At 40.3% G+C, this 27,811-nt stretch overlaps 1 protein-coding gene across 3 annotated transcripts in view; it reads right to left on the reverse strand.

The window, feature by feature from the left end:
- TENM2 (teneurin transmembrane protein 2) overlaps positions 1-27,811 on the reverse strand; it is a 1,054,259-nt gene that overhangs the window by 122,195 nt on the left and 904,253 nt on the right. For all 3 annotated transcript variants that reach the window (XM_070739470.1, XM_070739471.1, XM_070739472.1), the window contains one exon: positions 173-319. In XM_070739470.1, coding sequence (XP_070595571.1) covers positions 173-319 — 147 coding nt within the window. The remainder of the gene's footprint in view (positions 1-172; positions 320-27,811) is intronic.

The following is a 27,811-nucleotide window of genomic DNA, read 5'->3' on the forward strand; positions in this document are numbered from 1 at the left end:
ATTTTGCTCACAAGAGTACTACTTTATCCATCTCATTTGCTTCAATGGAAATGTAACAACAACACTTGACAATAATAAGAGAGGAGGTCCTTCACTTGTAAAATGACTCATGATGAAACTGCAAATAACCCTCTGTTCTTTCAAGGCTGGGAATTGGAAGACTTTTGCTCACCTCCCTCATTATCCTTGTTATCAGCACAGGAGGTTTCCATAGCAACATTGCATCCAGGCCCTCTCCAGCCGGTCTGGCAGACACACTGCCAGCTGTTCTGACCGAGTGTGCATCTCCCATTGCCATTGCACAAATCAGGGCAGCCATCTGGTTGAAGAAACGAAGAAGATAAGTTCAAGTAATACTGATTTGCACGAATAGTCTACGCTGTAGGAACATTAGACAACATTACTGTACACCCAAAAAGAAAGCTAAAGACTATATCAGTTGGGTAAAGGACATCATTTATTTGAAGTTGACTAAGTAGAGGGCAGACGAAAGTGTGTGAAAATTATATTTAGTCTTTCTTGCCAATAAGAAAGATCTAATAGACAGCCTGTGGCTCATTGGGTTAGCAGTTCAGAGATATTTACTGACTTAAACAAAGAAGCAAAATAACCATAAACAAAGTAACAGTGGGAATGGGCATGACTTCCTGCAAGTTAGAGCTTTGCTCACTGCTCTCTGATGGCTGATGGGCAAAACCTAGCCTTCATAGCTAAGGTGGGGACTGGTCTAACTGATCTCCAGAGACCAGACAGGCTGGTCTACCAAACTTTCAGAGAATTAGGATGACCTGATATACTGAATTCTCAGGGGATCATGTGACAGCATTGAAGTGGCCACAACTTTGTGAAAATGTTAATCCCACAGGAGTCATGGGCCCCAGGTTTTGGGCACATTCTGTAATTTAGTTCAGGGGCCCTTACCTTTTGGGCACCAGGAACAGGTTTCATGGAGAGAGATTTTTCCGCAGACCGGGGTATGTATGCATAGCTTTGGATGCTGCCTGCACCCCATGGATGGGTCTTCACATATTTGCATGGTCTGGTTATTATTATGCCATGGACCTGTACCAGTTATGGACCAGGGATTGGGGACCTCTGATTTAGGTCATTTAAGATTGGTTCAAAATTTTTTGTTTGTTTGTTTATTTGTTTATTTATTTATTTAATTTCTATGCCACCCCTCTCCGAGGACTCGGGGCAGCTCACCACATATAAAATATACAATACAAAATATCTTAATTCAATTAACTAATTAAAAATCTAACCCCCTCTCAAAACCATAAAAAAAACAATCATTATATTCACTCCACATTCTCTCAACACATTCATTGGGCAGGGGGCAAAGATCTAATGGGCTCAGGCCTGGCGGAATAAGTGCGTCTTCAGACTATTACAGAAGGCAAGGAGGGTGGGGGCTGTACAAATCTCTGGGGGGAGCTGATTCCAGAGGGCCGGGCCCCCCACAGAGAAGGCTCTCCCCCTGGGCCCCTGCCAAACGACATTATCTGATTGACGGAACCGGAAGGAGGCCAACTCTGTGGGACTTGACCAGTCGCTGGGATTCATGCGGCAGAAAGCAGTCTTGGAGATATTAAAGGTTAAAGATAAAGAGGCATGAGAGTTTTAGTATCTTTTAGTATCTTTCAATCTTATATTGAAAGCCTTTAAAAATCTAATAAGATTATGATTTCTTCTAATAGCTATACTTTGTTTTCATTATCTTTCAATAACTAGTTAACATAAAATCTTGCTACTTCTTTATAAATATAATGGAACTTCCTCATGGATGAAGCTACTTTATGGTTTTGAGCAACTACTGCATGTAATTGCATAAATTAATAATGAACAGAGATAATTTAAATAAAAAGTACTACAATGTGTGATCATTCTTGTTATTTCAGATAACTATATGCATTTACAAAAAAAATCACCCTCCTTGTAATAGATCAAGCATGCATTTGTATTTTCTAAAGAATATGGTAGAAAACATGAAACAAGCCCTGTCTTCATTTCTCAAATGAAGATTTACAGATACTTAATTTACAGAGAATATGCTGTAAAGCACAACCAACAGTAAAAAATAGCTTTTTCTGATCATTCAGAAATAATCATATCAAAATAAAGAAGGATAGAACAATCCATTTGCTCAAATATAATTCATAGATTAGAAGTAAAATTTCCCATATACTCTTTATGCTCATTGCATTATTTTCTGGTAGAAATCTATATGATCAAGAGTTGTACCTCTTGCAGTAGTTATCTAGATTTCTACAGTCCACATATGGTAAACATTTCACCACAATGCCTACATGTAGTTTTCGACTTACAAGTTCATTTAATGTTCGTTGGAAATTACAATAGCACCGAAAGAAGTAAATTATAACCAGTGAAGGGCTGCAATTTTTTTTACTACTACACTATGGCTGTGGCTTATTTTGTGGGTGTGGTTTACTGGCCATGTGACCAGATAGAAGTGGCTTGACGATCATGTGACCAGGGGTAGCTTAAAGGTCATATGACTGGCTTAAAGGTGGCCAACTTGACGTCACGTACGTCAAGGGTTTGGATTAGTGTTAGGGTGCCTGGACTCTCCTCGCCTCAAAGAGATACAATTTCCCTATCTATTTACTATTACTGAACATCCAAAATATACTATTTAATTCTATGTATATATGCCATATGTGTACATACATATTACACATAGGCACACAAAAATATATCATATAAACTGTATGTGTATGTACACACACACACGCATGCACAGCTTTTCTAAAATTATACACATTCAACCTCATTTACAATGATAGGAAAAACATACCCAGGGCCCAGAATGAAAAAAAAATCAAAACTTTTCTACCAGTTCTGTGTACCTGACCAAAATTTTTCTACTGGTTCTGCATACCTGACCGTACCTATAGGAGCCCATTATAACCAGTGAGCCCATCACTGGTTATAACCATTTTTCACATTCACAATCATTGCAGCATCCCCATCATCACATGATCAAAACTCAGCTGCTTACCAATTGAGTCATATTTGTGGACTACAGTATTGCAGTGGACTATCCTGAGATCACATGATAACCTTTTGTGACTTTCTGGCAAGCAAACTCAATGGGGTAGTCAGATTCATTTAATCATGTTACTAACGTAATAACTGCAGTGCATCATTTAACAATATGGCAAGAAAGGTCATAAAATGAGGCAAAATTCACAAATGTCTTACTTAGTAACATAAATTTGGGGGTCAATTGTGGTTGTAAGGACTACCTATATATTTGCTCTGATTAACCCATAAAACAAGTAGAACTGGCTTATCATAATAACTGATATTTTTTTAAAAAATAAAAATAAAACAATTAATGCCATTCTGACTATACATTTAATCCAAATATCCATGGATAAAACAGCAATAGCAATCAGCATCCTGAAGGTAAATGGTCTCAAGAGATAAAAGAACTAATCATCTAATCCATTAAAAGAAATAGAGAAAGAGAAGAATGAGAAAGGGGAACAGTCACACAATTAAAGTGTTCAAGTCTATCTGATTCCAACAGAGTTTTTCTTTTTAAACCACCCCTCCCATTGCATTCTGCTTTCCAACTTGTATTATTTCCCATTCTATTTCTCCATGAGAAGACCTTTTTTTCTGGATGGAATGCTTTATTTCAAAGCTATCGTAAGACTCAAACAAAATAAAGGGATCTAGCCCAGCCACATATATTGGACAAACTAACAGGAGAGTAAATGCACGTGTTGCAGAACATAAGAATGCATTAAGGAAAAAAGAAAAAACCTCTTCCCTTTTCCAACACTTCAAAACTACAGGACATGAAATTGATTATGACAGTTATATACAGTTATATAGCTATATATATACAGTGTGTGTGTGTGTGTGTATCAAGAATTGTCCTCAAAATGCGATTTCCAGGTGTATTTATAAATGAAGAGGCAACAGCCATTGCGATCTCCGAATGTTTAAAATTTATTAAAAACTGCTAAAATTAACTAAGCTTTCATTAGTTCTCTACTAACATCATTAGAGTGTTAAAATCCCTATTGAAGACAGTTGATTTTATATAATGCTGCTCAATTTGCTCAGATTAATTGATGTTTGCAGATTAGGAGTGATATACTGAGTAGTTGTGGCAGTTGGAGCTTGCAGACTAGTCAGCTGTTTTGTAATGTATGTCTGTTTTGTAATGTATTTTGTAATGTATGTTACACCAGAGACATACATTATAAAACGGCTGACTAGTATGCATTCTCCATATGCCACAATTCTCAGGATATCACCCCTAATCCGCAAACATCAAATAATCTGCATACATCAATTGCATCAATTACTCAAGGCATTACCCCACCAACTAACCAGGAAGTTTCAACATAGCTTGCAGCAGCTGAGCCAGCACTCCACACCCACCCACCAGTATTTATAGAGGGAAGGCAGCTCAGATCACACTTTGTTGGCCCTAGCAAAGCCGAAAGCACCAGCCTGAAGGTGAAGAGTGGGACCTCGTCAAAACGTCATCAGGAATCTCTGAAACGTACACAGGAAGAAACCCGAATATGCCAAGACCTTCATATACACTGCTCAAAAAAATAAAGGGAACACTTAAACAACACAATATAATTCCAAGTAATTCAAACTTCTGTGAAATCAAACTGTCCACTTAGGAAGCAACACTGATGGACAATCAATTCCACATGCTGTTGTGCACATTCAACTTTGTACAGAACAAAGTATTCAATGAGAATATTTCATTCATTCAGATCTAGGATGTGTTATTTTGAGTGGTCCCTTTATTTTTTTGAGCAGTGTGATCATGTGTGTGTGTGTGTGTGTGTGTATGTCTGTGTGTGTCTGTGTATGTATGTATGTATGTATGTATGTATGTATGTATGTATGTATGTATGTATGTATGTGTATATATATCTGTGGCAAATATTTTACCTTTGCACTCATAAATGTTACAAATGCAATTTGTATTTTGCAATCGCAGTGGGAGTAAAAGAAAGGATACCTATTCCTTCAGACTAAAATATTTCTGGGAGTTCTTTTTTGAAAACATTGCTGACTGCAAGAACACTTTTTTTTGTCGGCCAAATATTTCATGATTAGACGTTTCTTGAATGTTTGTTTTCCTGAAACCAGTGATTATTCCTTGCAGAATTATTTGTTTGCATCCTGTGACATAAACAATTTAGTAAACTTCTTTGACTATCATTTCCCGTTACCCTTTGTATGGTCTTGTATTCTTCTTTAAAAAGATTAAAAACATCCCACACGAAGAACAAAATGGTTTCAGGAACTGGGTAAGACTATTCTAAGGAAGAGAAGGACTAGAGGAGGGCATGACAACAGTCTTTTAATATCTAAGGAATTGTCACAAAGAAGAAGGAGTCAACCTATTCCTCAAAGCACTTGAAGGCAGGACAAAGAAGTAATGAATGGAGACTTATCAAGGACAGATCAAACCTAGAACTAAGGAGAAGATTCTTGACAGCAATTAATCAGTGGAATGGCTTGCCTCCAGAAGTTGTGGGTGCTTCAATACTGGAGATTTTAAAGTACAGATTGAACACCTATTTGTCTGATATGGTAAAGGGTCACCTGCTTGAGCAGTGGGTTGGACCAGAAGATTTGGAAGGTTCTTTCCAAATCTGCTATTTCTGTTATTCTACTGTTATTCTGATCTCACTTGAGGCAAAAGTTCCATTCTTTTTAATGGAACCTTATGTTCTTTTTAGTGGAACTTTATATTCTTTACTGATATGTACAGATAATCTTCTCGACTTCCCCTTTCTCATTTATACAACATATGGCTGAGGAAATTCCCCAGAAAACTTTGCTTGATTGTTTCTTGGCTTCCTAATCATCAGCTCCAAGGACACTCAACAAATGCAGAGCAAGGAACAACTGTTGTAATATGCGGGAGCCGACTCTGCATGGAAATTAAAACAACACGTTTTGGAATGAAGCTATTATCATTTAATGCTGATGCCCTCATATCTAGGATATCCATATTCTCAAGAATGAAATTTAAAATCTGATTCCCATTGGAAAAAATAACTGAGTGTATAGCATCATCCTAAACAGATAGACAGTTGCTAATAAGAGATGACACATTTACGATATAAAACCACCTTATTCCAAAATCTGCATCACTGACAAGTGGACATGTAGACTAACAACTAAATTTCCCCAACTTGTGCAGATGAAGTGGTTTCACAGTTATTTTGTTATGGCACTATTCCACAGAAGGACTCTGAGCCAGGGCTTTTATCCAGGAGATCAGCTTGAGGACAAGGACTGGGATTGATCTCTCCACTGTTTTGTGAAAATTTCAAAATAGTAATTTATTAGGCCTATTTCTATGTCAAAAATAATAATATTTATATAACTGATTAATGGGGACATTTTCTATTTGTTCTGGTTGTGCATGTTTATATCTAATGAAGCTCTTCACAAACAAGCTAAGAATTCTGTCAGTCTTTGGTCATTCCATGAAAGACATAATAAAAGGCTACAATACCATCTCAGGATCCCTGCTTGGTTGCCAGCATATTAGTCTCCCATATGTGCCATTTGCTAATGCTTTCTGCTACATCTCAACAAGGCAATGAACCTCAAACCCATTTACTAGTTAGAGGCATTGACATTAAAAAGAAACCCATTCCATCATGATGAGAATGTTGATTCTATTCAGCAAAGGTCACTTTGTGAATGTGTGCATGAATGTCCATCAAAAGTCATAAACCCACACTGTTACACTCTTTGACAGCAGAAACACTTCTTGGTAGGAAACTTATTCAGTAGGATCACATTAAATCTCCTAATGGTTGGTGATCTGACTGTCTGAAAATTTTACTAACACAGTATTAGCAGTAATATCAGTCTGAAATGAGACTTCAGTAAGGTAACTTTATTTGCCTCTCAGTGTAAAATGAGGTTAATAATTGAGAGAGGAATTGAAAAAGAGTTGGGAGTATTTATGGAATACCTTAGAGATCAAAGGAGATGATGTTTAAAAATGCTTCATTGGAAGCATTGCCCTCAATATTTGTTCTAGAGGCATATGTTTCCTGTAAAATGGCCCCAGATATTTGGAACAATTTGGCCCCTCAGGTGAGATTGGATCCCACCTTCCTGATCTTCTGTAAGACTCCTGGTAGTACCCATTGGCCTGGGATTCCAATTAAGGAAATATCATACAGAAGGTGGATGATTGATTAATAACAGTTCCTGCCCTTCCCTATGTATTATTTCCCCTTCTTCCCCATTTAGTTATCTTAGTATGAAGAGCCAGAGTGGCACATACCCCTGTTTAGTATGAAGAATCAGGCCCACACATTAAGTTCCAGGTAAGCTGATGTATTGCTTATGCCTACACACAACAATCTAGTGCTAAATTGATGCTATATAAGAACTAATGGCATTTGAAAGGTGGTGGTGGTGGTGGTGGGTTTGGACATGGATTGTTTGTCTGAATGTAATGACTCCAGGATGATTCCTCTCTTAACTCTGTCTCCAGGCTTTGCTTTTCCTTCTCCTTCACAAACAAATAGAAAATCAATTCTACAAGTCTGCCGCACGAATCCCAGCAACAGGTCAGGTCCCACAGAGTTGGCCTTCTCCGGGTCCCGTCGACAAAACAATGTCGCCTAGTGAGACCCAGGGAAAGTGCCTTCTCTGTGGTGGCCCTGACCCTCTGGAATCAACTCCCCCCAGAGATTAGGATTGCCCCCACTCTCCTTGCCTTTCGCAAACTCCTTAAAACCCACCTCTGTCATCAGGCATGGGGAAATTGATTCCCCTGGACCGTTTCTGCTTTATGTATGGTTTATATGAGATGTATGATTGCTTTTTATATTAAGGGTTTTAAATTGTTTAAATTATTGGATTTGTACTGTTTTGCTGTTGTGAGCCGCTCCGAGTCTCCGGAGAGGGGCGGCATACAAATCTAATTAATAAATAAATAAAATAATAAAATAAATAAATATATATTTGTGTCAAACTCTTTTTCTTATTCCACTCTTTTCTGTGTTGTGAAAATACTTAATTAAGAGGATAACTTATAGTACAGGGAAGGACAGGGATATTATTATTATTTATTAGATTTGTATGCCGCCCCTCTCCATAGACTCGGGGCGGCTCACAACAATAACAAAGACAATGTAAGAACAAATCTAATAATTTAAAAAACACCAAAAACCCCATTATTAAAAGCAAGCATACACACAAACATACCATATATAAACTGTATAGGCTCGGGGGAGATGTCTCAGTTCCCCCATGCCTGATGGCAGAGATGGGTCTTAAGAACTTTATGAAAGGCAAACTGCAGGGAGACTCCAAAACATTAAGATGGTGGTGATAGTTGTAGGACACAAACCTTGTCCCTCTTGTATGTGACAACACAGCATATAGAAAAAGGCATCACTTTGGTCATGAATATTATCTTTATTTTATTTTCACGTACCCCTTCCCCCATCAAGTATTGGAGTATTAATATTTTTTGCCTGCTTCTGCTGTTATTCCCTAGTAAGCAATCAGTCGATATGATAAAATGATTCTATTCCAAAGAGGTTTAGTATACTGAAAAAACAGCAGTAGCTATATAGAAATCAATCAGAAACTGAGGAACCAAACTGCTTTGTTTAATCTTTTCCAAGCAATGTATGACAACAGCAAGCTAACTGGATTAACAGAAACATATAATTAATATTACATCCAACTGTAATCAGCACTCTTTGCAATGTTTATAAGTTATGTTTTTAAGTCTGCTTTCATATCTTCCATCTCTGTTTTTAGATCAGAGGATGTCACATTCTCCATTTCCCCCCATGATTGTTTATTATAATTGTTCTCACATTGGAATATGTCAATTTAAAATAAGTCTTTTGGTCTCACCTAATGGATCATTTTATAACTTTCAGTTGGAGGGTGAGAAAAAGAAGACCCGTTGTACCTACCTGATCGGTCTTCTCGATGCACTGGAAGGAGAGTCCAACATGGGTAATATACCAATCCTATTGGTAGAGACTGAGTTATAATTAGCATAATAATAGCTACCGCCCCCTTACTGATCCCATGAGCCCAGTTTTAAAAACGAAAAAACCAACTTTTATTAGTACAACTAAACTTCAGAACTCCCCATCTCCGACGTCTCTGAACTTCAACTAGTCGGGTGGGTTTGGACTCTCCTTCCAGTGCATCGAGAAGACCGTTCAGGTAGGTACAATGGGTCTTCTCCACTGCATCTGGAAGGAGAGTCCAACATGGGATATACCAAAGATTTTTAAGGCCCATGGGAGGGAGAAGGTCTTGACTGGGACGTTGGAGATGCACACACTTTCTGTAGCACATGTCTACCAAACGCTGCCTCAGCGGAAGCAAATGAGTCCAACTTGTAGTGCTTAATAAATGTCGAAGGCGCTGCCCAGGTGGCAGCTCTGCAAATATCTTCTATCGAGGCCTGTGTCGTCCAATCCGCCGAGGTGGCCGCACTCCTGGTTGAGTGAGCCGGTAGGCCCGTCGGGGGGTCATGTCCTCCCGCTTTGTAGGCTTCCAGAATACAGTCCTTTAGCCAACGACTTATCGATTTGGAAGATAGTCCAAGTCCCATTCTGTGTTGAGAAAATGAAATAAACAAAGTCTCAGACTTCCTGAATGTTTCAGTCCTCCTGATATAAATCTTCAGAGCATGTCTAACGTCGACCTTATGCCATCTTAGCTCTGACGGATGGTCTCCACGCGTGCAGAAATCAGGCAATATAAGTTCCTGCTTCCTGTGGAACAAGGTGTTCACCTTGGGTATGAACGTGGGATCTAATCGAAGTACCACTCTATCTGGGTAAAAGATACATAAATCTGGTCTCACAGAGAGGGCTGAGAGTTCTGACACTCTGCGTGCAGAAGTGATTGCTACTAAAAAGACTGTTTTCAGGGAAAGGAGTCTGAGCGGGATTGATCTTAGGGGCTCAAAGGGTGGTTTTGTCAAGGCCTTAAGCACTATCGTGAGATCCCATGATGGGAACCTCTGAACTGGTGGTGCATGTGCGTTTGAGGCTCCACGTATAAAGTCTCTTACCCACGAGTGTTGGGCTAGCGAACAAGACTCCGGTATCTGAATCATGGTGGAGAGTGCTGCCACCTGTCTCCTTAGCGTATTAGGAGCCAACCCCCATTCTATCCCCGCCTGTAGAAACTCCAGCACCGTAATCACCGATGCCTCCCTGGGATTTTTGCCCTCCTTGTCACAAAATGTGCAAAAAGCTGCCCACGTGGCTTGGTATATCCTACAAGTTGAAGGACGTCGAGCAGCCTGCATTGTATCGATGACCTTCTTCGGCAGATCTAGATGCCTTAATCTGTGCCTCTCAAGTGCCAGACGGTCAGTTGTAGCCATTGGGGATCCGGGTGTTGTAGGTTCCCCTGGCTGAGGGAGATGATGTGGTCTGGCATCCTCCACGGTGGGGTTACTGACAGCGCCATCAGGTCGGCGAACCGCAGACGGCATGGCCAGTGTGTTGCCACCATCAGGACCTCTGCCTTCTCCCGAAGAATTTTCTCTATGACCCTTGGTATCAAGTTTACTGGAGGGAATGCGTACAGCAGTCCTGTCGGCCAAGTTGACAGCAAGGCGTTGACCCCTTCTGTCCCTGGTTCCGGAAAGCGTGAATAGAACTCAGGGTCTGCGTATTCCGGTGAGTGGCAAACAAGTCTACGGATGGAGTACCGAACTTGCACGATATCTGTTGAAATAGCGCTGGATCCAGCCTCCACTCTGACGGGTTTAGTGTAGTCCTGCTGAGCCAATCTGCCTGGGTGTTGTTGATCCCGGCAATGTGCTCCGCGGATAAGGACGCTAGATGGAGTTCGGCCCAATCGAATAGGTTCGCCGTTTCCTCCATGAGGCGATGAGACCTTATACCCCCTTGGTGGTTCAAGTGAGCTCTGGTTGCCACATTGTCTGTTAACACTAGGATGTGTTTGTCTCGTACAATTGAGTGGAAGGCCTGAAGAGCTAGGAATACTGCTCTGAGTTCAAGAAAGTTTAAGTTTATTGGTGTTAGATCTTCTGCAGACCATATGCCCTGTGCCATGTGGGGGCCGATGTGAGCTCCCCAACCATAGAGGCTGGCATCCGTAGTTAGGATCATCTTGTCTTGTATCTGAAAGGTAGAGCCCTTGAGTATTGCAGGAGATGTCCACCATCTCAAGGACTCTCTGACGTTTCGTGGTATTTGGATCCGTTGATGTGAGTGGCTCACCTTAGCTCTTTGTGCCGGTAGTAAAAGCCACTGCAGGGCCCGGATGTGGTGCCTGGCCCAGGGCACAATTCCTATAGCCGAGATCAGGGTCCCCAACGCCTTTGATAACAGAGACATTGGTTCTTGCCTGTGTTGATTGAGGCTGGTTATTAAACGTTGGATATTTACTATTCTCTCTGGGGAGAGTGAGACCGAGCCTGACAAGGTGTCTATGATCGCTCCTAGGTGTAAAAGCCTGGTTCTGGGGATCAATTGGCTCTTCTCCACATTGATGGTGAAGCCATGAGCTTCTAATGTCTGTATGGACCTGTTTAAGTCGTGCCTTGCCTGCGTTGACGACCTGGACAGTATAATGATGTCGTCCAGGTATGCCATCAGTCTGATGGATTGGGAGCGCAGATGGGCCGTCAAGGCATCCAGGAGCTTGGTAAAAGTCCGTGGAGCTGAAGAAAGGCCGAATGGCATGGCCTTGTATTGGTAGTGTGTTCCCTCGGAACAGAAACGGAGGTATTTCCGGTGAGATGGGTGTATGGGAACGTGCAAGTACGCCTCTTTCAGGTCGATGGATGTTAACAGATCCTGTGATCTGATTGAGGTCAGGATAGTTTGTAGAGAGTGCATGTGAAATCTTCTGTACTTTATGAAGATGTTTAGTTGTTTCAGGTTGAGGATTAACCTGCAACATCCTGAGGACTTGGGAACAATGAAAATCATTGAATAAAAGCCCTTGCCCTCCTCCTGTGGTGGTACTGGTTCTATGGCCTGGATTTCCAGCAAATGCACAATTTCTTTTTGTAGTTGCAGCTTTTTTTGCGGTTCTTGAACCCTTGGGCAGTGTATGAACCAGTTGGGGGGTTGGCCTACAAACTCCAGGCGGAGTCCTCCCGACACCGTAGCCAGAACCCATTGGTCGGAGGATGAAGTGTGCCAGGAGGCGCTGAAGAGTTGAAGCTTCCCCCCGATTGGTAGTTGACTGGCAGAGTCACTTAGAGCGGCGGAAACATCTCTGGGTGTTCCCCCGAAAGGGCCGCCTCGAGTTCTGGTAGCCCCTGGGTCTGTCCTGGAACGACCCCTGGTCGCTTCTGAAGGTTTGGTGCGTAAAGTGACCTTGCGTGTACGACCTTTGGCTCTGACCTGCCCCTGTGGAGTTATCCCAACAGGGCCTCTGGCGTCTTGTATATGGCGCCGATCTTCAGTCTTGGCGCCTGCCAGTTCTGGGGAGGACCTTTCTCTTGTCCTTGTCCTCAATGAGGACTTTGTCCAATATATCCCCAAAGAGCATAGAGCCTTGGAAAGGGGCCGACACCAGTCGCCACTTGGATTTTAGATCCGCTGGCCAGTGTCGGAGCCACAGGAGTCGGCATGCTGCAAGTGTGGTAGCCATGCTCCTGCTGGAGAATTTACCCGCATGTAATGTGGCATCTGCGGAAAATTCCACCGCAGCTCGTAGCTTGGCCAGGTCCTGACGTAATCTGCCATCCTCCAGCCCCAGGCGGGATTGCATCTCTTGCATCCACCGGAGAGAGGCTCTATTGATGAAGGATGCAGCAGCTGCCGCTCTGAATCCCCAGCTCGACATCTGGTGTGCCTTTTTCAGGAGTATCTCCGCCTTCCGGTCTTCTGGCTTCAGACTTTCCCCTGTTTCTGAAGGCACCAGGGCGCTGGAGACCAATGTCACGACCGGCTGGTCTATGGGTGGAAACTCGAGGAGTTTCTCCACCTCGTCGTCGAACCTGTAGAATCTACGTTCCAGGTTAGATGGACCTTGAGCCGCTGCTGGGTATTGCCAGGGGCGCTTGGCTCCCTGCAGAAATATGTCAGATGCTGGAAAATGTTCCGACTCGGGCTGAGGTTCCTGGAGCAAGGCGTCTGGAGTCTTGCCTGCATCCTCTGCTGTCCTAGTTGTTCCAGGTAGATTCATCACCTGTTTAGCCTTAAATAATAGAGTCCTGAACAGTGTTGGCTTAAACAGGCCTACTGGTTGTGGCTGTTCAGGGGTTGTTTCATCCTCTGAGAGGTCATACTCGCTATCGCTGTCCTCTCCAGTGATTGGTTCCTCCGATAAGGACCCCAAACCCGAGGGGGGCGGTGCTGACCAGACTTGCCCTGTTGCTGCTTGTGATGGCTGCTGACCAAATTGATGGGCCCCAGCCGCCATGCCTTGAGAATAAACATTTGCAATAAGATCTTGCAAGTCGGGTGGCATATCCTGCCAAGTGCTTGCCTGTGCTCTTAGTCCTGCCGCTGTGGGCGTGAATGTGGCAGACGGGCCCTGAGAACTCCTTCTAGGGTAGCCAGCTGACCCAGGTCTGTTCCATGAAGAGCCTGGTGAGGGCATGATGCGGGGCAATGCAGGGGATTGCCTGTCAGGTGACCAGTCCCCTTCATCCATCGCTCCAGGTAACCCAAAGGTAGGCAGTGTGGTGACTGGATAAGGTGTTGAGACTTGCCTCTGGGTCAGTGGCACAGCTGAGGGGGAGGCTTGTAGGGCGGCCTCCAGCTTTTTCTCTAGGGCCTTAATGCGTTTTTCGGCCTCCTTCAGGGATGAGGCTGAGGCTGGGGACTGTGAAGTCTTTGACTTCTCCTTGGCTTTCCCCTTAGGCTTGTCTTTGGCCAAGGTGGGGGAGGTTGCCCTCTTGTTCCCTGATTGCTCCTCCATGAGTACTCACACTTTTTGTGATTTCGAGGACTCTCCGGTGTTCAAGCCTTGAGAGCCTCGTTGCTCAGCAAAAAATGGCTACCGTCTTGTAGCCCAATAGCGCCTGCGCACTGAGGCTTGGTGACCTCTTCGCGCCTACCAGCTGCAGGAAGGGCTTCCATTTGGCGCCTTTTGGGGTTGTGCAAGCAGCAACCCAACATGGTGGCCCCCATGCCGTTCGCGGCTTTTTTTTTCCCCTGGGGGGGGGCGCTGCAGCTTCCAGCCACTCCGCGGCCAGTGGCAACTCCTGCCGCTTCCCAAGCGGCGTGCCCGCGGCCTCTCCGGCTTCGCCGGGGTTACCGGCAGTCGCGGCGGCGGCTTGTTCGGCGGCTGCCGAACAGCTGAGAGGCGCGGCTCCGCTCTTTGCCTGGAGCCCGAGCAACAGCGCCTTCGAGCTTCCCAGTGGGAGGGGTGGACCCCCCCACCTTCAGCTCGCAGCCCTGGTCTGGCCATGGAGGTCAGAGACCCCAGGCTGGGTGCTCCTCTATGGGGTGTTCCCTCGGAGGGAATACAAGACCCCTGAGGAGGATCGTTGGGGGTGTTGCCCGCGGAGGGCAGAGACCCCGTTCCTCTGTTCCTCTTCGATCTTCTCAATCTGAAACACAAAGAACAGGATTAAACAGGTCAAACAACAATTTATCTAACTATTTTAAATCTTTATTTAAACTCTTAACTGTAAGAGCAAAACTCAGCATGTCTCTACTCTTGGACTGAGTTTTTAAAACTGGGCTCATGGGAGCAGTAAGGGGGCGGTAGCTATTATTATGCTAATTCTAACTCAGTCTCTACCAATAGGATTGGTATATTACCCATGTTGGACTCTCCTTCCAGTGCATCGAGAAGACCGTTCAGGTAGGTACAACGGGTCTTCTTTTTCTCACCCTCCAACTGAAAGTTATAAAATGATCCATTAGGTGAGACCAAAAGACTTATTTTAAATTGACATATTCCAATGTGAGAACAATTATAATAAACAATCATGGGGAAAAATGGAGGGTGAGAAAAAGAATTGAAATGTGACACTACAGGCTTTGCATAAATCAAGAACATTCAAAGTCAACTATTTACAACAAACATTTTCTTGCTTGGCTTTTCTGTGAATCACTGGAATTCTGGAATTTATAGAAGCAGCTAGTTAAAACATGCAACTTACTCCTAGGTAACAAGTGGTGTTAGAAATCCAAATTCAAATCTATTCGTTGCATGAAGTGAGCAGAATCTGTTTGGCAAGTGCTTTCTATTCCTCATCTTCAGTAACATTTTTCTGTTGAAGTCAAATCCATTCTCTCTCTCCTCCTTTTTCACATGGAATCATTGGGCAAAGTGGTTCAATAATTGTCACAAAATGTATAGTACAGGAAACTAACTACCATTGTAATATCTCTAAATGATCGTGCAATTTTCTTTGGATTTATTAATTAATCCAAAGATTTCTTAAACTCTTCTGCTGAAGATAAAAGAAAAGCTGAGGGGTGGGAGAGACTGAGAGTTGGAAACATCAAGTATTGGAAGCTGGCTTTTCAAAACGGCCCCCCTCCCTCCCTCTCTCCCTCCCCTTCCTCCCCCTCCCTCTCTCTTTGTATGTATTTTCTGTGGGACTGTGATGGCGAAACTGAGGTTGGTGGGCATGTGGGGTCAGGTTAGGTCTAATGTGCATGTGCGCACCGGTCAGCTGATTTAGGAGCCTTCTAAGCCCACTGGGAGTCAGGAAATAGCCTTTTTTCAGCCTCCGGAAGGGGTGGGGAAGGCCTGTTTTTTGCTGTCAATTTCCAGAGCCTTTCTAGGAGCCTCGGGTGGACCAAAACAGCCTTCCCCACCACCCCAGAGGTCTTCCCCACCACCCCAGAGGCTGGAAACATTCAGTTTGCCAATTTCCGGTTGAACCAGAAGATCTGGTTTTTGTTTTTTGCTCTCCCCAAGCTTCAGAGCTTTTCTAGAAGTCTGGGGAGGGTGAAAATGGCCTCCCTCCAGAAGCCAGAAATGGCCCGTTTCCCAACTTGAAATAGGCCATTTCTAGCCTCTGGAGGGCCTCCAGCAAGGTTGTTTTTGCCCTCCCAGGGCTCCTAGAAAGGATCTGAACACTGGGGAGAGTGAAAAACAGGTGCACCATTGCATGCCAGGAGGAGGGGTCACACGCGCATGCATGCCCCCCCTCACATGGAATTATGGGTGTGGGAATGCATGCACGCAACCCCCACACCCTCCCTTTTGGCACCCAAACCAAAAAATGTTTGGCATTACTTGGTTTGGAGAAACCAAGCATCCATGGCCATGCTTTTAATTTGTGGCCTGTAGGCCTAGGAATAAGAAAAATACCACAAATTTCAGAGCAGGTAGCAGAGTCATTGCTCTCATCCCCTTCCTTTAATTCTAACATCCCAACTTTGGCTGTTTTTTGCTTCACAGGTATGTATTTAACATGCTTTGTACTGTTTCCTCTAGAAGGGATATACATTCCTCAAATTCTCTCTCTTCACCTTTGAGTTCTTTCACCACAATTTGTATTCCCTTTTGTTTTCTGTTTTTTGTTTCCTGAAAGAAATCTTTTTAACCTTTACAGGATTCTGGACTATTCTAAAAGATCAAGCCAGCCATTTCTGTACTCCGTTAACCCTTTTATACACTCCTCAGTTTTGTAGTTTTTAATGTTTGAAGGATTATAAAGAAACTTGTCTCTTCTGTTTTTCCTGTATACCTCTCTTCTACCAGTCTCCTAATCTTTAAAAAGTTTCCCTTCCTGTAGTCAAATGTATTCCCATTTGCAAATATATTCCATCCTTCCAAGGTGCGTAAAATTGAGGACCCAGATTGTTGGAGGCAATATGCTGACTCTGTAAACCACTTAGAGAGGGCTGTAAAAGCACTATGAAATGCTATATAAGTCTAAATGCTATTGCTATTATGGTTACTATTTCCTAACAGTTATTCTTACATTATGTATCAAATTTCTTCAAGTTTTTGTCTTCTATTCTACTATGTCTTGCTATTGTCACATCAATTAAAACACATTTTCTTTTCAAGCACAGTTAAATGTGGTGTGATTTGCAGTTATGAAGTCCATCAATGTTGCTGTATGGATGAAGGACCTGATTGATTGTCATTACTTTTCTGATCTTCCTATCCAGGGTTCTAATCCTGCTTGAGCCCAGTCCACTATTCCAGGTATATATCTAATGACTGGCATTACCTAGGTGTTAATTGCCTTGATGATTTTTTTCCTCCATTGAACTTTAAGATGTATTCATTACTCACCTTCTTGAAATTAGTGTGCTTAATGTTGTCAGCTTCTATGATGCTCAAGGATCTGCAGTGATCTTCTTCATCCACATTACCAATATTATTTCCATCGAGCATTTTAATTCCTTTTACCTGGTGAGCATGACACATTTCTCCAGTCCAAACTCCATATCTTGGCTTTATATACAAGCAATATTGAGCAGAGATTTGCATTAAGATGGTGTTTTTCATACAGCTTCAAAGCATTAATGTGAAGTAGGTGGGATAACCTGGCAGATGTTTTTGATGTTTGATAGTCATAGCATGATTTCTTCAGGATTGTTGAAAGAGATACCAGTGCAATGATAAACAGTAATGGTGATACTGAGTCTCCCTAAACAATTTCTCTCTGGATGATAATCTCTCCCAGCTATCACAACCATCTGAAAATTGTGTCTTCAAAGCTTCTGATGTTTCTAGTAACTCTTGTTATCTTTAGGCAATTGATTATCTATTTCTTCTTTGTCAAGTAAAACTGACAAAGAACTTGACTGGTTCATTGCAATCTCTCCATTGATGGATTGGTAAAATGTTTCTGATTCGATTGAAACTGGAGATTCTGCTTATAGTTGAAATTTGAGCTTTGTATCTGCTGATCTTCTTGGCTTGGTTATTTGCTACAGTATTGATTTTCTTCGCTTGCTGTTTGCTACTATATTATTTTTAGTGCTTCATTGATCTTTCTTGTTTCTGGGCCATGTTTCTTGACTAGGTATTGTTTGGTCTTCTTGTTCTTCAGTTTTACCCCTACCTTGAAACTAACAACCTACTTTCAAACAAGCAATTCGGTTTCAGGAAAAAATTATCCTGCAATCTACAACTACTACACTGCAAAAACATATGGACTTTGTAACTTGACTAGGGCAAAATAATAGACATAATTTATATAGACTTCTGTAAAGCCTTCAACTCAGTGGTTCATGATAAACTACTTCTGAAACTGAAATCATTTAATATCTCTGGACCCCTACATGACTGGATAACTGTATTCCTGACAAAAAGACAACAAGTGGTCAAAATAGGGAGCGGTCTATCTAACCCCGTCCCTGTTAATAGCGGTGTACCGCAATGCATCATACTAGGACCAACACTCCTTATATTCTATATAAATGACTTTTGCGATCACATTACAAGCGACTATGTTCTCTTTACCAATGATCTAAAACTCTTCAACACCACCAACAATACTGCTATCCTCCAAAAAGATCTTGACTCTGTGTCAGACTGGTCAAGCATCTGGTAACTCCAAATCTCAACCAACAAATGTTCTGTCCTGCACACTAGCAAAAAGAATTTGAACACCAAATATAAGCTGCATAAACAAGACCTTGCAGATGACCCTCATTCTGTCAAAGATCTTGGAATATTCATATCAAATGACCTAAGTGCCAAAGCCCAATGCAACAACATCGCCCCAAAAGACTTCAAGAGTTGTTAACCTAATCTTACATAGCTTCTTCTCCAATTTGCCATGATAAATGAAGTCTATGACAACAAATTTTGGAAACCCCACAAAAAGAAAGATTTTATCATATATAGTATTATGTAAAAAAAAATCTCAAAAGTACATCAGGTGTACATCAAATCTTCAAAAAAATTAAAAATAAAATTCAAACAAAACCATAGATATTTTTAACAGACATTTTTAACAGATTCCAGAAAACAAAAATGAGAAATATCACAATTTCTCACAACTCTCTTGTATATGCTGAAAGCTGCAAGAACAAACTTGGTCTGACACTAGAAAAGAGAAATCTTGCTGACAGTATCAGATTGGGGGACTAAAATTGGAGAATGCTTGCAATGGCAAAATGACATTAATAGACGTTTTCACCAAATTCAAGCAGGAACAGCTCCCTTACATATAACACAATGTGCAGCAAACCATTTTTAGATATCTGGAATTGGGTTTCTAGCATTTAAACAGAGACCAGCAATAATCTTTCATGTTCATAGTAAAGAACCAATATCTAAATTGTGCTCAGTAGTTGGGGACACAGATAGAAGGAAAAGTAGAAATGCATTACTGGAAAGATTTTTTATAATGCTTTTAGTCTATATTTAGCATTTTTCTTTGTTTTATCTTTTTTTGCTATTAAACTATACAATTATTAAAATATGTTTAATACAGCAGATACTACTTTGGGAACTCCCATTTTAAAATAGTATATATTCTATGTAAAAAACAATAAATATAATCTAAATATAAATTTAATTTCATTGCTTATAAATCTTCATAAACAACATATGACAAAATGTATAGGGTTGGAAGGGATCTTTGAGGTCTTCTACTCAAACTCCTGCTCAGGCAGAAACCCCTATACCATTTCAGACAAATGGTTGACCAAACTCTTCTTAAAAATTTCCAGCGTTGTAGAATTCACAACTTTAACAACAGAACAATTAATCAGTGGAACTACTTGCCTCCAGAAGCTGTGAATGCTCCAACACTGAGCAGGGGTTGGATTAAAAGACTTCCAAGGTCCCTTCCAACTCTGTCATTTTATTCTATTCTGATAGCCCCATATCTCAATAAATGCTTTGTTTAATTAAAAAGGACTAAAATGAAAAGGCTATTCAAGGAAGAATTAATGGGACGCTGAAAGAACTTTGAGAATCTGTAGGTACACAGAATAATTCTCTCCCCCAAGCTATCTATACAATGTAAATTGTAGGACAAGAACCTGAATCTGTATCACATTTATCAGAAAGAGAATGGGAGCAATTAAAATAAGTGGAAATAACATGACAAAATATTCTAGGATATCGGGGAAGAATAACTGGTCATATGGGGCTACCTTTGAAAAGTGTTCGGAAACTTCAGATCGTGCAGAATGCAGCTGCGAGAGCAATCATGGGCTTTCCCAAATATGCCCATGTTACACCAACACTCCGCAGTCTGCATTGGTTGCAGATCAGTTTCCAGTCACAATTCAAAGTGTTGGTTATGACCTATAAAGCCCTTCATGGCACCGGACCAGATTACCTCAGGGACCGCCTTCTTTGGCACGAATCCCAGCAACCATTTAGGTCCCACAGAGTGGGTCTTCTCCGGGTCCCATCAACCAAACAATGTCACTTGGCGGGACCCAGAGGAAGAGCCTTCTCTGTGGTGGCCCCGGCCCTCTGGAACCAACTCCTCCCAGAGATTAGAATTGCCCCCACCCTCCTTGCCTTTCGAAAGCTGCTTAAAATGCACCTCTGCCACCAGGCATGGGGGAACTGAGATACACTTCCCCCTAGGCCTTTACAATTTTATGCATGGTATGTCTGTATGTATGATGGTTTTTATATAATGGGTTTTTCACTGTTTTTAGTATTGGATTTTGTTATATACTGTTTTATTGCTGTTGTTAGCCGCCCGGAGTCTGCGGAGAGGGGCGGCATACAAATCCAATAAATAATAATAATAATAATAATAATAATAATAATAATAATAATAATAATATATTATTGATTCTAAGCATGTCTATCTGAGGTATCGCAGAAAACGTAATGATAAAATTGCTCACATATTAGTCCTTCCCCAAAACAGCCATTTTCCTTCACATTAGACTAGTTAACAAATTGTTGTAAACTAGCCAGTGTGACACCAGTTGTCAGAATATATCCAGGGGAGATGTGAATAATTATAGTTAACAATATTCTGGGCAAATGTCTAGAAATGGTAAAAGGCTTTTATAAATTGCTAACTGGTTAAAAAAAACCTGTAGCAAAACCTAGGAAAACATGGACAATTTACTCAATAGAAATAAGTAAGAAGCAGAGTCCCTCATAGACAATGTTAAGACTTATTTTTTTTAAAAAATGTACATCAGTCAAATATCTTAACATAGAGTATCTAGGTTTATGGAGAATATCAAACTGTTCATGCTGGTAAAACCTGCAAGAGTTGTAAAGCATTCCAGAAGAATTTCTTTAAACTCGATGAATGATTAACGTGATACATTTTAACCTGAGAAATTAATTGCCAGAGGACACGATGATGCCTTTAAAAGAACTATCAGACTTGATATTTAGGGCTATTTTTATTGAGGGAAGCATACAGTACTTTCAAATATAAATTAAAGGTGGAACACGTATAAATATTCCTATCTCTTGCTTACAATGTAAAGCCATCAAATTGGTCACCGTGAACATATGTTTAAGATTAGGCCATCGCCTCATCCAGTAGGTTTCTTACGTCCTTATAATCTTGTTAAAAATATCTCAGGAAAATTAATGTTTGTATGTAAGACACGGCGGAGCCAGTGGTTAAGGTACAGACAAAACCCCCCAGGAGACTGAGTTCTAATCGTATCTTAGGCTCAAAACCTAAGGATAGGTTCATCTAAGATGGATAACCTCGAACCATTCACTCTCAGGTTCAAAAAAAAGGCAATGGCAAACCCCTTTCAAAATCTTGCCAAGAAAACCTCAGGAACTAGTTTTGACAGTCACCAGTAATCAGTCACTTGAAGGCAAATGCAAAGTGATGGAGGACTACACTGTATCTTTGAGGATTACTTTTATTATAAGGGGCGTGCCTAGGTGCACCAGTGTGCCTTCCGTCCCCTGTCCTAATGTTTGTCTCTTAGTATCATGTATATAAACAAACAAACAAATAATTGAACAACTACAGTGCTCTCGGTAAATCCAAAATGTTAATAAACCTCAAACCTGAATATTTCAAAAAGTAAAAATGAGGTTATGACTTTCTTTGAAGAATATCTTAGGAGAATATCACAATTATTGGACAATTATTAGTGTGAAGAATAATTATGCAACTAAATGAAAAATGAAAATGTTTCCATCTTACTCATTTATTTTCATCTGTTCAAGTGAGAATAATAAAGAAATAACTCAAAATTGACAAATAAACAGTTCTGACAGTATAGCCACCCTTCTTTTCAATAACAGTCATAAGCCATCAATTCATGGAGTCTGTCAGCTTCTTGATCTGTTGATGATAAACTTTTTGTGCAGCAACAACCACAGCTCCCAGACACTATTCATAAAGGTGTACTGTTTTCCTTCACTGTAAATCTCCTATTAAAGAAGGGCCCACAAGTTCACTACAGGGTGAGGAAAGGGGGGCATGTCATTATTCTTTCATCTTTAAGGCCTTTATCAGCTAGCTGCGTAATGGAGTACTTTGATGCATGTGATGGAGCTTTGCAAAAAAATCATTGTATTTTTCAAAAATGCAGATGAAAGAGTCTTCTACAAACTAGTAGTAGGCTTGTGAGTTGATTTTAAGTCCACCTGAAAAGGTCTAACTATCACATCTTCAGTAATACCGGCCCATACCAGTACCCCACCTCCATCTGAATCGATCTCCACCTTGCTGGCATCTGTGCCCATTACTGATCCAGCCATGAGCCTATCCATTTGGTCTGTGAAGGATCTCTCTAATCTCATCAATCCATAAAATCTTTGCAAAATCTGTCTTCAATATTTCTGGGCCCAATCTTGTTGTTTCAACATGTGTCTTGTTCAGTAGTTGTAGGATTTCAGCCTTCCTTACCTTGGCCATGTTTCTGAGCACTGAGCACCTTGTACTTCTGGGCACTCCAGGTAGGTTGCAGTTCTGAAATATGACAACACTGCAGGATAATAGGTCCCTGGGAACTTCATGTTTGATTCTTCTCAAATTTTTGGCAGTTAAGGTACATCTTTTTCTCGCAACACATCTCTTCCAATCCTATTGACTATTTGCAACAAAATGGTTGATGGTTGGAGGTCTTCTAATTCAATCCCCTGCTTAGGAAGCCCTAATACCATTCTGGACAAATGGCTGTTCAATCTCTTCTTAAAAATCTGCAATGATGGAGCACTCACAACTTCTGCAAGTAGCCCATTCTACTGGTAAATTGTTCTCATTGTCAGAAAATTTCTCCTTAGTTCTAGGTTGGGTCTCTCCTTGATTAGTTTACAGCCATTGCTTTTTATTCTTCATTCAAGTGCTTTGTAAACTAGGTTAATCCATCTTTTTTTGTGGCAGATCCTCAAATATTGGAACACAACTATCATGTCACTCCTTCTTTTCATTAGATTAGACATAACCAATTCCTGAAACTGTTCTTTGTATTTTTTTAGCCTCCAGCATCATTGTTGCTTTTCTCTGCATTGCTTCCAGAGTCTCAACATTTTTTTATATATTGTGGTAACCAAAACTGGATGCAATATTCCAAGTGTGGTCTTACAAGACCTTATAAAGCAATACAAGCACATCATGTGATTTTGACTCTATCCTTCTGTTAATCTGGGACTGGGGCAACATTGAATAAGTTGTCTTCTGCATACCTTCATATTATATTTCCCTGCAGTCTTCTCTTTTCCAGATTAAACACTACTTCCAGTTACTCTACATTTGCTTTATTCCTTTCTAGATATGACCCAGTTGTTAATGTTTTTTCTAAAATGTTGTTTCCAAATTCAATATTTTAGGTGAAGAACAGAATAGATGGAACAATGGTATGAATTGCTTTAGGCAGGAGAAAACTGGACTCAGTTTTAGGGAAATTCATCTTTTGAACTATGATTTTCTATCTCAGCCATTTCTTTATGAAATATAAGCTGTTCAGTTTCCTTTCACCACCAGCCTTTGGCTCTCTGTAGTTGCAACATTGAGAAGTTCAGGTATACAAATTTGTTTGCCACTAGCATGTTGAAGGTTAGTTGTAATTGTCAAGAAGTGCCATGTACTAACAAGCTCTATAATGTTCTTCTGTAAAATGGACAGTCTTGAAACAAGAAAAAAATGCATTTGCACTACACAGGCGCTAAAAGAAACAAGCAGTTGCACTGCCTAAAATGTGCCTCGAAGACATTTTATTTTACCTCTTGGTATGTCGTGTCTAATGTTTGAACAACCAAAATGATATACTATCGAGGGACGTATTACTTGGTAACATTCCCGTTTCTTTTAAATGCAAAAAGATATTAATTGTGAACTCTGTCTCTTCTTCAAGGGAAATTGCAGAATGATCAACAAACCACAGTGGTCTAAGTCTCTCCTCCCCCAAGAACATCTGAGCAAGATGAAAACATGAACAAAATATCTGAGAAGTTTTTACTACAGTTGGGAATTAATGGACATGACTTTGCTTTTAGTGCAAAGAATAGAGAAAGGAAAACAAAACAGGCTTGAAGTTGCTAGGAAACCGCACCACAAGCCAAGTTCATTCCATTTGTGCCTATATAGAGAATACATACACAGTCATACACAAATACGCACACACACATTCAGAGGGTTTCATTAAAAAATATCATAAAGCATAAACACAAGTACCTAGATAAACAACAATGTGCTCTAATTATTTATGTTAAAAGTAGTTACTTTGCATGTTGTGAGGGTTTTTAAATCCTCCCTTCAAAACTGTATTAATAAAGGATAAATAGAGGCTTGACAAATAGAGATTCCAAATACAAATTAGGTAGTAGAACTTGGATCTTTTAAAAATGTAACAAAACAAAACAAACATCCTACATATTATATATGTATAAATATTTATTTGATTGGCAACAGGACAAGTTTTGACGATTAACACTGAAACTTTTCTTTCTCCAAAAAGTACATTTAGGCAAGTCCCAGATATTCATGCAATCCTTTTTGAGAACTAACTGCATTTAAATATGTGCCCACTTTTTCTATGCAACACTTCTGTCTGTATCCAAATTCCTATTTCTAAAAAGGTTCCTAAATATACATAATGGTGCCTATGAACATTTAGTAATGATGGAAATCTTGAAAAACTGACATAAAATCCCCAAATTGAAACAGAACTAACATTGTGATGCAAAGCAGAGTCTCAAATCTACAGGTGCTCATTCTCACACACGGAGTTTTGTTACAGCAAGGCCAGTCACAGCTGGAATAGCTATCTACAGGCACAGAATAGCATGAAATAAAAGTGGGCATTTTGATCATTATGCAGACTAGATTCAAGGTTTATAAGAACCAGGAAACTTCATATCACATAACCGCAGCAAATCTTTATGTTGGAAATACCATAATGAAATATGTGCTAAAGCAGCACCGAAATAGTAGTCCAGTAAAATCAAATCAATAGTTATGATTAATTATAAGAACAATGACATATTAAGAAGGTCCATGTCATACTTGCAACGTATTTCGCTATTGAATGATTGAAATTACCAAATTTAAATACTGAATTAATTGCTGCAAATTTGTGGCACCCAAATAATTCAATCATCATGCAGCTTTTTAGTTTCATCCGTAGGAAAAATTCTATTTGGTAATTCACCTCTATACAGAGTGGAATGCCACCCCTCCTAACCTATCCTTTGATGTCATATGTTGTGCCAGATGTCTTTGACAATTTGAATGTTGATCATAGATGTTTACAAAGGAACAGCTAAACGTAATCAGTTCCTTGGGCTATGTTGTTTATTTTATGTATTATTGCAAATGCCTCTATCCAAAAGCATGGGAATTGTAAACAAGCTCTGATACAATTTGTGTATTGATAGTCCATAGTTGAAAGTTGAGGCTCTATTCCAGTTTGGGATTTCTGATTATTAAAAGTCAAGTATGACACTCTCCATTTAATGCTTTCTATCCTTCCAATTTATATTTCCAACTTGAATTTCAGACATTGCTTAACAATAAGTAGTCAATAAGTAATACCTAAATAAACGGATGGACGGAAGGATGGAAGAAAGGAGGAAAGAAGGAAGGATGCATCTACTTATCACATATAAATATCTAAATAAATGGAAGGAAGGGTGCATCCACTTACCACATGTACATATTTATACATACATCAAACAAATATACACTATTATTTTATTTTCTGTTTGTGGGTGACAAAGGAGTGAATTTAGTCTTGATAACTGGAATTTGAAACTCACTTTGTCATATCCTTCTGCTGCTGCTAAATCAAACATCTCAGTGAAACCTTTTTTAGAATTATTGATAAGATACTTTTTCTTTCTATCTAGAACACAATGCTAAAGCATTTCCTTCTCTTTCGGCTATTTTCTTCAATCCATTATCTTTCCTTCCCCTTTTTTCCTCTTTTTCTATTTTCAGACAAAGCTATAGATATTCTGTACGTACAGTATGTGGGAATTCTATACATTTTTTAAAAAATCCCTTCAAACTTTGCTTTGGGAAAAGGTTTTAAACTTTATTTTTATCCTTGTTCTTAGCTACAGAGTTGATCTGATTCTGTGGTTATTCCCTTATAGAGGATCTGTGATGCTCTCTCTCATAAAATATTGGAGAAGTGCAATTCTTGGAAAAAATACTTAGAGATCAAAGTATTTAATACTTTTTTTACTGCATTTATAAACAATTCAAGCACAACCAATACTTCTTCCTTCTCATATTTTCTATACAACAACTTTGTGAGATGGGTTGGGCTGAGAGAGTGACTGGCCCAAAGCAGAGGTGGGTTTCCTGAACTGGTAGCAATCTGCTGTTGATGTCCCAATGATGTGACAGAACTGTGTTTTTTTAAAATTGTTTAGATTTCCCTCCCCATTTTTTTTCCTTCTGAACATGCACAGAAGCTGAATTTCCAGCACTATGCATTCGGTCACCATCTTGGTTTTGGTTTTTGTGGGGGGGATTTTTTAGGGGGTTTTGCCACTGTGTATGGGCATGTATGCCCAAGCAACATGGCCATGCAGCAGGGAGAAGCGAATTGGGAGTGAGGTGAGTTAGAACTCACCCCTGGTCCAAAGTCATTCAGTTGCCATTCATGTCTAATGCTCAACTAACAATCACAACCTTCTAGGAGGCTACTAGGAGGCTACTACTAGGAGGCTTCCTAGTAACTAACAACTAACAACTAACAATCACAACCTCCTAGATGCCTCAACCGCACATTATTTTACTATAGTTTTACAAGAACTATACAGACTAATTCTAGAAGGAAATAAACTGAAACTATGCTGTTATAAATCATTTCTAATGCTCAAAGACCAACCTTTCAAATATAGCAATATATTTGAGTACAGTGGAATATGGATTCAATTGCAGATTATTTTCATATGGAGGAGGGACAAAGTAGTGACGTTATCATAAATGATCTCTGGCTGGTATTTATTTTGTGTGCTTGCTTATTTGGGGGCATTAGAAAAGCTTAATTTTACTGGAATATTTTCAGCCTCTGAATGCGAGTAAACTATATTGCTCAAAAAAATAAAGGGAACACTCAAATAACACATCCTAGATCTGAATGAATGAAACATTCCCATTGAATACTTTGTTCTGTACAAAGTTGAATGTGCACAACAGCATGTGAAATTGATTGTCAATCAGTGTTGCTTCCTATGTGGACAGTTTGATTTCACAGAAGTTCGATTTACTTGGAGTTCTATTGTGTTGTTTAAATGTTCCCTTTATTTGTTTGAGCAGTGTACATTCCTAGCGACTGTAAGCTGCTGTAAATAAATACATTTCAAATATATTGTAAGTGACTGTGAATAATTACATTCCAAATGTAAATAAGTTGTAAACTATGTATCTAGGGACCTAAGACCATTTGAATATATTGAAAGGATGAAAGATTTGGATCTTTTATTTGAACTCTGGGCAGAATTCTACAGA

Source organism: Erythrolamprus reginae, chromosome 2, assembly GCF_031021105.1.
Source record: "Erythrolamprus reginae isolate rEryReg1 chromosome 2, rEryReg1.hap1, whole genome shotgun sequence".
Taxonomy (NCBI): domain Eukaryota; kingdom Metazoa; phylum Chordata; class Lepidosauria; order Squamata; family Dipsadidae; genus Erythrolamprus; species Erythrolamprus reginae.